At 51.4% G+C, this 10,336-nt stretch overlaps 1 protein-coding gene across 1 annotated transcript; it reads right to left on the minus strand.

Annotated features, from left to right (window-relative positions):
- Window positions 1-6,258: 6,258 nt before the first annotated feature.
- On the minus strand, window positions 6,259-10,326 carry LOC108800874 (oocyte zinc finger protein XlCOF6.1-like). Its single transcript, XM_018572857.1, has 2 exons — window positions 10,209-10,326; window positions 6,259-7,421 (listed from the first exon to the last, which is right to left on the minus strand). The coding sequence occupies exons 1-2, from the start codon at window positions 10,324-10,326 to the stop codon at window positions 6,259-6,261; spliced, it is 1,281 nt and encodes a 426-aa protein (XP_018428359.1).
- Between the last annotated feature and the right edge of the window lie 10 nt (window positions 10,327-10,336).

Genomic DNA, 10,336 nt, shown 5'->3' on the forward strand with positions numbered 1-10,336 from the left:
ATAAGACCTCCCCCGTACATAAGACCTCCCCCGAAAATAAGACCTCCCCCGTACATAAGACCTCCCCCGTACATAAGACCTAGTGTGTTTTTTTGAGGTAAAAACCAATATAAGACAGCGTCCTATTTTCGGGGAAACGCGGAAGTTGCTGTTTTGGAAAGAGAGACCTCAGAGTAGAGCGTACCGAGGAGCGATGTGGAGTACACCACCGGGATAGGAAAGGGATTGTGGAGAGGCCGTACTGTGGGGGGAAGAGAGATTCAGGGATTGGCAGGGAGGGAAGGGCCGGATGGGGGAGGGATTAAAGATAACTGCCGAATGGGCAAAGCTTGAGTTGGCTTTTATATGAATGTGGAGAAATGACATCACAAGTCCAACTTTAACCCTTTCATTACTCTCACCTCTCCAGTCAGCAGGCCGAGGATCTCCAGGGTGACCTTCAATATCGTCTCATCCCGGGGAACTTCCTTCTCTACAATCTTCACAAAACTCCACGTCTGCCGATCCTCCATCACCACGTCCTTGTAGAGATCCCGGTGTCCTTCTAGATACTCCCACTCCTCCATGGAGAGATAGACAGAGACATCCTGACACCTTATAGGAACCTGACACACACAATGATACCGTCACCACCCAGACACGCCCCTTGTCTGTTCCTGGATCATGTCCCAGAATCCCCGGCACCGCCCACCTCTCCCGTCACCACCCAGACACGCCCCTTGTCTGTTCCTGGATCATGTCCCAGAATCCCCGGCACCGCCCACCTCTCCCGTCACCACCCAGACACGCCCCTTGTCTGTTCCTGGATCATGTCCCAGAATCCCCGGCACCGCCCACCTCTCCCGTCACCACCCAGACACGCCCCTTGTCTGTTCCTGGATCATGTCCCAGAATCCCCGGCACCGCCCACCTCTCCCGTCACCACCCAGACACGCCCCTTGTCTGTTCCTGGATCATGTCCCAGAATCCCCGGCACCGCCCACCTCTCCCGTCACCACCCAGACACGCCCCTTGTCTGTTCCTGGATCATGTCCCAGAATCCCCGGCACCGCCCACCTCTCCCGTCACCACCCAGACACGCCCCTTGTCTGTTCCTGGATCATGTCCCAGAATCCCCGGCACCGCCCACCTCTCCCGTCACCACCCAGACACGCCCCTTGTCTGTTCCTGGATCATGTCCCAGAATCCCCGGCACCGCCCACCTCTCCCGTCACCACCCAGACACGCCCCTTGTCTGTTCCTGGATCATGTCCCAGAATCCCCGGCACCGCCCACCTCTCCCGTCACCACCCAGACACGCCCCTTGTCTGTTCCTGGATCATGTCCCAGAATCCCCGGCACCGCCCACCTCTCCCGTCACCACCCAGACACGCCCCTTGTCTGTTCCTGGATCATGTCCCAGAATCCCCGGCACCGCCCACCTCTCCCGTCACCACCCAGACACGCCCCTTGTCTGTTCCTGGATCATGTCCCAGAATCCCCGGCACCGCCCACCTCTCCCGTCACCACCCAGACACGCCCCTTGTCTGTTCCTGGATCATGTCCCAGAATCCCCGGCACCGCCCACCTCTCCCGTCACCACCCAGACACGCCCCTTGTCTGTTCCTGGATCATGTCCCAGAATCCCCGGCACCGCCCACCTCTCCCGTCACCACCCAGACACGCCCCTTGTCTGTTCCTGGATCATGTCCCAGAATCCCCGGCACCGCCCACCTCTCCCGTCACCACCCAGACACGCCCCTTGTCTGTTCCTGGATCATGTCCCAGAATCCCCGGCACCGCCCACCTCTCCCGTCACCACCCAGACACGCCCCTTGTCTGTTCCTGGATCATGTCCCAGAATCCCCGGCACCGCCCACCTCTCCCGTCACCACCCAGACACGCCCCTTGTCTGTTCCTGGATCATGTCCCAGAATCCCCGGCACCGCCCACCTCTCCCGTCACCACCCAGACACGCCCCTTGTCTGTTCCTGGATCATGTCCCAGAATCCCCGGCACCGCCCACCTCTCCCGTCACCACCCAGACACGCCCCTTGTCTGTTCCTGGATCATGTCCCAGAATCCCCGGCACCGCCCACCTCTCCCGTCACCACCCAGACACGCCCCTTGTCTGTTCCTGGATCATGTCCCAGAATCCCCGGCACCGCCCACCTCTCCCGTCACCACCCAGACACGCCCCTTGTCTGTTCCTGGATCATGTCCCAGAATCCCCGGCACCGCCCACCTCTCCCGTCACCACCCAGACACGCCCCTTGTCTGTTCCTGGATCATGTCCCAGAATCCCCGGCACCGCCCACCTCTCCCGTCACCACCCAGACACGCCCCTTGTCTGTTCCTGGATCATGTCCCAGAATCCCCGGCACCGCCCACCTCTCCCGTCACCACCCAGACACGCCCCTTGTCTGTTCCTGGATCATGTCCCAGAATCCCCGGCACCGCTCACCTCTCCCGCCAGAAGCTCCTTCATCTTCTTGGTGACTTCTAGAACCTTCTTCTCCATCTTTCTCTCGGGAGTTGGGAGTTGAGTTGGAAGCGCCGCGCTGGATGGACCATGGAGACGTCTGTTGAGCTTCAATTCTTTACAAGTTGACTTCTTCACAACGTCAAAACCCTGAGAAAGAATGACAATGAGTTATGTCTCCCAGAATCCTCCTCATCTCTCCGGTCAGGTCATGTGACCTCCCAGAATCCTCCTCACCCCTCCGGTCAGGTCATGTGACCTCCCAGAATCTTCCTCACCCCTCCGGTCAGGTCATGTGACCTCCCAGAATCCTCCTCACCTCTCCGGTCAGCAGGATGATGATCTCCAGGGTGAGGTTCAGTATCTTCTCCATCCGGTGACTCCAGTCCTCCTCCATCTTCATTGAGGTGGTCATGTGATCAGTAGAGGACACTCCTCGTGGTATGCGGGTCACATACTGGAAATGACAGGTCAGTTTTATTATCTCCGGACACATTTGGGGGTTTGCCGATCTTCTCATTAGAAGAACCGAGTTCTATTCCTGACCCAAGTTTTCATTAATATAAAATCAGATTATTTCAGCTCCACTATCAGGACCAACATACACGGCAAAGTATCGGATTCTCCCTCATTTCGGACGGTGTCTTCTCAGGACCATAAAGGCCTAAAGTTCACTTCGCCGCAGCCCCCTCCTCCGAAAACCGATGGTGCGGACTCTAGCGTATGACGGTGTCCTCCTCAATAAGGCTCCTCCAAGAACACAGAGACTCGGCCAATTAGTTCCATACACTCTACGGGGCCATGTGGCAGTCTAGGTCACCTCTGTGGTGTTCAGTAATTCCCGGAACCCGATGTCTCAGAGGAGGGGACCGTGCACGTGTGGACGCCTGTTCAGAAGTGGAAGGTTGTCACCTGCTCACTCGTCCGTGGAAATCCACCTCCTATGGACAAGGACTCAGAACTTGCCCTTCTCTGCCCCAACCCACGGCCTTCAGCAACTTCTACACATCAAGTTCTCCAAGAGTCCCGCCCACATCCAACCTACCTGACCACTCACAGGGACCTACGCCGACCTCAACCGAGCTTAGCCACTCCACCAAGGAAAGCCCAGACAACAACCCAAGACGTATACAACTCACGGAGGACCGGGAACCAGGAACTGCACCGAGAAGGGTTGACGTGTCCTACTACGGGGTGCGGTGATAGGTGACGTGTTCCACCGTCTTCACCGTGTACCGAGACTAGCAACGTAGGGCGGATCCAGACGCGTCTTCTTTATATCATTCCCACCGTCCTTCCATACGGATTCTACGTGGAGGAAGACATCAGAATCATATATTCATCACCTTCATGTGATCTCAACGCGTTCTCATTTTACAACTTACCGTCTCTGCTGCCAGTTCCAGGATCGTCTCTTCTCCACTTCCTCCCGAATCACCCGGAACTTCCTTTTTATAGGTGACATCACTTCCTGTCATAGAGACTTCCTGTCTTGGAATCAGTGAGACCACCACCTGGTGGAGATGACAGGGACTGCACTCATCCATCATTCTGATTGTTCATATTACAGATTCTCATCATTGAAGTGTTTCAGTCCAGGGGACTTTGTATCTTTAGACCCCCCTCGGGTCCCTGAAGGTCATTTACCCCAAAATATCAAAGTCCACGGACAGATACCACCATCGTGAGACTTCTCGGTCGCCTTTAGGAAGGCTTGACACTTGTGTAACATGAAGTTATTATGTCAGGTGGACGAGGACACAGATCAGCACGATGGTGACCGTAAAGAGAGGCCGGACCCTCACCTCGAGCCTCTGTAATGGCAGGAAGTCCTCGACGTCACTACACTCATAAGGTGACTACAAAAGGGAAAAATTCTACTCCTATGGGGCCATCTTTAGAGCCATCACCTCCGAAATTAGTCAGTTATACACAGGTTGTCAACACGCAGGTTTTGCTATTGGTCAAGTAGGACAATCCGAGCCCTCAAACCCTTGTAATCGGTGATTGGTCCTCTGGGACAAACCGAGCCCTCAAACCCTTGTAATCGGTGATTGGTCCTCTGGGACTATCCGAGCCCTCAAACCCTTGTAATCGGTGATTGGTCCTCTGGGAAAAACTGAGCCCTCAAACCCTTGTAATCGGTGATTGGTCCTCTGGGACAAACTGAGCCCTCAAACCCTTGGAATCGATGACTGGTCCTTTGGGACTATCCGAGCCCTCAAACCCTTGGAATCGGTGATTGGTCCTCTGGGACTAGCCGAGCCCTAAAACCCTTGTAATCTGTGATTGGTCCTCTGGGACTATCTGAGCCCTCGAACCCTTGTAATATGTGATTGGTCCTCTGGGACTATTTGAGCCCTCAAACCCTTGTAATCGGTGATTGGTCCTCTGGGTCTATCCGAGCCCTAAAACCCTTGTAATCGGTGATTGGACCTATAGGACTATCTGAGCCCTCGAACCCTTGTAATATGTGATTGGTCCTCTGGGACTATTTGAGCCCTCAAACCCTTGTAATCGGTGATTGGTCCTCTGGGTCTATACGAGCCCTCAAACCCTTGTAATCGGTGATTGGTCCTACAGGACTATCAGAGCCCTCAAACCCTTGTAATATGTGATTGGTCCTCTGGGACTATCCGAGCCCTCAAACCCTTGTACTCGGTGATTGGTCTATAGGACTATCCGAGCCCTCAAACCCTTGTAATCAGTGATTGGTCCTCTGGGACTATCCGAGCCCTCAAACCCTTGGAGTCAGTGATTGGTCCTATAGGACTATCCGAGCCCTCAAACCCTTGTACTCAGTGATTGGTCCTCTGGGACTATCCGAGCCCTCAAACCCTTGTACTCGGTGATTGGTCCTCTGGGACTATCTGAGCCCTCAAACCCTTTTAATCTGTGATTGGTCCTCTGGGACTATCCAAGCCCCCAAACCCTTGTAATCAGTGATTGGTCCTCTGGGACTATCCGAGCCCTCAAACCCTTGGAGTCAGTGATTGGTCCTATAGGACTATCTGAGCCCTCAAACCCTTGTAATCGGTGATTGGTCCTCTGGGACTATCCGAGCCCCCAAACCCTTGTAATCAGTGATTGGTCCTCTGGGACTATCCGAGCCCTCAAACCCTTGTAATCGGTGATTGGTCCTCTGGGACTTTCCGAGCCCTCAAACCCTTGTAATCGGTGATTGGTCTATAGGACTATCTGAGGACTTGAACCCTTGTAGTTCAGGCAATGATGACTGTTTCTTAATGATTGAGAAAACTTTATTACACGCTACCAATGTACATTGTTCAAAGTAATAAACCAGCCAGGAGACATCGGAATACACCTTCGTCCCCCTTCCAATGGTGACCACATGATGAGGAAACCCTACAATTGGTTCCCGATAGTCTCTACAGGACCCGACATTGGTGACCTCCAGCGTGGACTTCATAGCTTACACTGGAAGCAAAGTCAGGGACGAGTCCTCTTCTCTTTTGTCTGGAAGACCTCAACATGGGCAGGAGGACCCAATCCTTCAAGGTGGGCCGGAACATAGACAGGAAATGTGAGCTTGTGTTGTGTCTGTCACCTGCCTCTGTTGGTGGGACCCAGCGCACGGCCTTGGCGTTAACTGATGCCGATGATCGTAAAGAGAGTAAACTCCTCCATGTGACTTCTCCAGTGAATAACAAGGATTTGTTTCCATGTACAACATACACCATTTTGTTAACACGCGAAAAGCTGCTCTTAGCTGGAAACATGGAAAAGCGTGCTTACCCGCATGACTTCTGAGGTGTATAAGAAGAACATGAGAAAGGTCAGTTACCCTTGTGACTTCTCCGGTGAACAGTAAGGTCCCGTTTACCAACAAAACTTTTCCCGCACTCTGGACAGGAAAGAGAACGCGGACCCGAGTGACTTTTCCGGTGTGAAACGAGTTCAAATTTCCGTTTGAAACCTTTCCCGCACACTGAACATAAAAAGGGGAGCTCTCCTGTGTGGCTTCTTTGGTGTTCAAGAAGACGCCCATTGTCTCTGTAGCTTTTCCCGCACTCTGAACAAGTGTAAGGCCGCTCACCCGTGTGCATTTTATGGTGTCTATGAAGTTTTCCCTTATGAGAAAAACCTTTCCCGCATTCTGAACAAGAGAAAGGATGCATACCCGTGTGAGTGCTCATGTGCACAACCAGATCACTATTTCGGATGTAAGACTTCTCACACTCCGGACAGGAGAACGGCCTCTCGCCAGTGTGCACTTTCATGTGGCTGTTCAAGTTTTCTTTCTGTGTGAAACCTCTCCCGCACTCCGGACATGAAAATGGCTTCTCGCCAGTGTGAGTTCTCTGGTGCACAAGGAGATCTGACCTTACTATGAACGATTTCTGGCACTGAGAACATGGGAAGGGCCTTTCCCCGGTGTGACTTCTCTGGTGTATAGTGAGCTGGTATTTACTTATACACAGTTTCCCGCACTCCGAGCACGGAAAGATCAGCTTACCAGAATGGACTCTCTGATGCACGTCGAAGTCGGATCTCCTTTCAAAACTTTTCCCGCACTCCGAACAAGTCAAGGAACCCTTGTCTGTGTGAATCGACCGATGTTGGGAAAGACTGTACTTGGTGGTAAAGCATTTCCTGCAATGTGGACAGGAATACGGCTTCTCGCCCGTGTGGGTCCTCAGATGTATATCGAGTCCTGCTTTGCGTAAATAACCTTTCCCGCACTCTGGGCACGTATGCAACTTTTCACCCGCGTGCATCTGCAGGTGCGTTTTGAGTTTATCTTTACGCAGAAAACTTTTCCCGCACTCGACACATGGAAAACCCTCGCCCGTGTGACTTCTCTCGTGTCTTTGCAGATTGGATTTCCGTTTAAAAGTCTGACCGCACTCCGAACACAGATATGGCCGTTCTCCCCGAGAAGGTCTCGTGATTCCGTCGTCTTCTCCATCCTCATCTGCAGCTGAAATATGGTGTCCATCTGAGGAATTCCAAACGTCACATCATGTTAGAGAGAAAAATGTTATCAACAACAATGGCTGACTATTTATACGGTCCAGAAACAGACAAAATGAAGGTGAACAAAGCATCTGGACCAGATGGCTTACACCCACGTGTCCTCAAAGAATTGAGATGTATTACACCCACGGGTCCTCAAAGAATTGAGATGTATTACACCCACGGGTCCTCAAAGAATTGAGCTAGATTACACCCATGTGTCCTCAAAGAATGGAGCTAGATTACACCCATGTGTCCTCAAAGAATTGAGCTGTATTACACCCACGTGTCCTCAAAGAATTGAGCTAGATTACACCCATGTGTCCTCAAAGAATGGAGCTAGATCACACCCATGTGTCCTCAAAGAATTGAGCTGTATTACACCCACGTGTCCTCAAAGAATTGAGATGTATTACACCCACGTGTCCTCAAAGAATTGAGATGTATTACACCTATGTGTCCTCAAAGAATTGAGCTAGATTACACCCTTGTGTCCTCAAAGAATTGAGCTAGATTACACCCATGTGTCCTCAAAGAATTGAGCTGTATTACACCCACGTGTCCTCAAAGAATTGAGCTGTATTACACCCATGTGTCCTCAAAGAATTGAGCTGTATTACACCCACGTGTCCTCAAAGAATTGAGCTGTATTACACCCACGTGTCCTCAAAGAATTGAGATGTATTACACCCACGTGTCCTCAAAGAATTGAGATGTATTACACCCACGTGTCCTCAAAGAATTGAGATGTATTACACCTATGTGTCCTCAAAGAATTGAGCTAGATTACACCCTTGTGTCCTCAAAGAATTGAGCTAGATTACACCCATGTGTCCTCAAAGAATTGAGCTGTATTACACCCACGTGTCCTCAAAGAATTGAGCTGTATTACACCCATGTGTCCTCAAAGAATTGAGCTACAATGCACCGATGTGTCCTCAAAGAATTGAGCTGTATTACACCCACGTGTCCTCAAAGAATTGAGATGTATTACACCCACGTGTCCTCAAAGAATTGAGCTGTATTACACCCACGTGTCCTCAAAGAATTGAGCTGTATTACACCCACGTGTCCTCAAAGAATTGAGCTGTATTACACCCACGTGTCCTCAAAGAATTGAGCTGTATTACACCCACGTGTCCTCAAAGAATTGAGCTACAATGCACCGATGTGTCCTCAAAGAATTGAGCTAGAATACACCAACGTGTCCTCAAAGAATTGAGCTGTATTACACCCACGTGTCCTCAAAGAATTGAGATGTATTACACCCACGTGTCCTCAAAGAATTGAGCTACAATACACCCACGTGTGCTCAAAGAATTGAGCTAGATTGTATTATAAGAGGTCCCGACTCAAAGGTCTCTGTAGAGGAGAATGATGAGGATTGTACTGGGGTTATAATATCAGGATGGGGATATGAGGGGGTTAATAGGTGGGCTCCCCCCGGAGGCGAATTGGCTCATGTAGATTGAGGTATTTAGAGTCTCGGGGTGTTGAGGGACCAGCGCGGTTCTCGGGCTCATCACCATCAACAGTCTACTGAGGAGGTGCGGAGTTTGGATGAGGAGCTCATTCACAGAGAGAGATCATCGGAGGGTTTTGTAGGGATGAGGTCCATGTCTGAGGTGGATCCCCCGGGGATTAGTGTTTGGGGAGAACCCAGAACCTTTGATGCCCATGGCGTGCCTTGAATTTGGAACCACCCATAGTGCACTGCTTGACCTCTGGTCAGCTGACCCACCAATAACGTGAAGGGATAGATAACCCCGCCCAAAGTCAATGCTGTCTCTACCGTGTCTCAGACTCGTCACTGCCAAGGAGAGCACCTCCCTCACCTCTCCCAATCTGGACCTGTTCTATGTCCCCTCCCGATGGACAATCTCTACCCAACCATTCCTGAGGGCTATAGCTGGGGTATTCCTGGAAGAACGGGGGGAGGGGAAGTGTTTTTTGTTCCCTCTGCTGCCCCTGTTCATGTATTCTGACAGTCCGGATATTAGAATACAATAGCCATCCGGGGAGATTCCTCCACCCGAGCTGTATGGAGGAGAATCAGCCGAGCGTATTCATGTGTACGACCAACTTCTATATCCCACATGTTATATATGTGTGTATCGGCATCTTACGGGGGGACCAAAGCATTCTTGAGGGGGGAGCAATTGGGTGTAAATATAAAATATCTTACTACCTCCCCTGCTGCCAGATCCAGCAATCTCTCCTCTCTCTTCCGCCCGCCTTGCCTGGAACTTCCTAATGATATGTGACATCACTTCCTGCCTGTGCCTGGCATCGCTTCCTTTTTCCATAAGGAGACTTCCTGTTTCGGTATACGGGACATCCCCATCTTGTGGAGCTCAGGAGGAAATGCAACTGTTTAATGAGACCCATTGAAGGTATTTTCGCACGTGATGAAGAACCTGCGATGAAGTACATGGAGGGGCAACCATGACCCTGCCTCCGGAGGGGGAGGGGGGTGAAGAAACCAAACGTTTCCCGCACCTTATCAATATATATCAATCAGAAGAAGGATAGTTCCAGAGGCTGGTCAATTGCTCATTTGTAAGTGGCCTATATAGGGCATGGCAGGGGAGATCAGATACCACACGGTGGTTTAGGTTGTCAGTTATACACAGGCTGCCAACAAGCATGTTACGCTGCAGAGGAACCCATTTCATAGATAAGACTTTATAGAGATCAATAAAATGGCTTCCGTACTTTCCGAGAGACTAATTGAAGAAGGAAGAAGACTGATGGGCACTCCTGACTTCACTTGCTCCATGCTTCTTCCGGCTCAAAGTGCAGGCCGGAGCGGCGATTGATACTGCAATGCTGCAACTGAGAGCGCTGTCACGCGCACTGCTGGTGTAGCCTTCTCCGTAGGGAGCCATGTGTTCCATC

Source organism: Nanorana parkeri, unplaced genomic scaffold (genome assembly GCF_000935625.1).
Source record: "Nanorana parkeri isolate BGI_ZX_2015 unplaced genomic scaffold, ASM93562v1 scaffold2148, whole genome shotgun sequence".
NCBI classification, from domain to species: Eukaryota; Metazoa; Chordata; class Amphibia; order Anura; family Dicroglossidae; genus Nanorana; species Nanorana parkeri.

Coding starts and splice junctions, on each gene's coding strand:
- LOC108800874 (XM_018572857.1), bottom strand. CDS start 10,326: ATGGCTCCCTACGGAGAAGGCTACACCAGCAGTGCGCGTGACAGCGCT. Junction 7,422..10,208: donor CCGGAAGAAGCATGGAGCAA/GTGAAGTCAGGA, acceptor GGAATTCCTCAG/ATGGACACCATATTTCAGCT.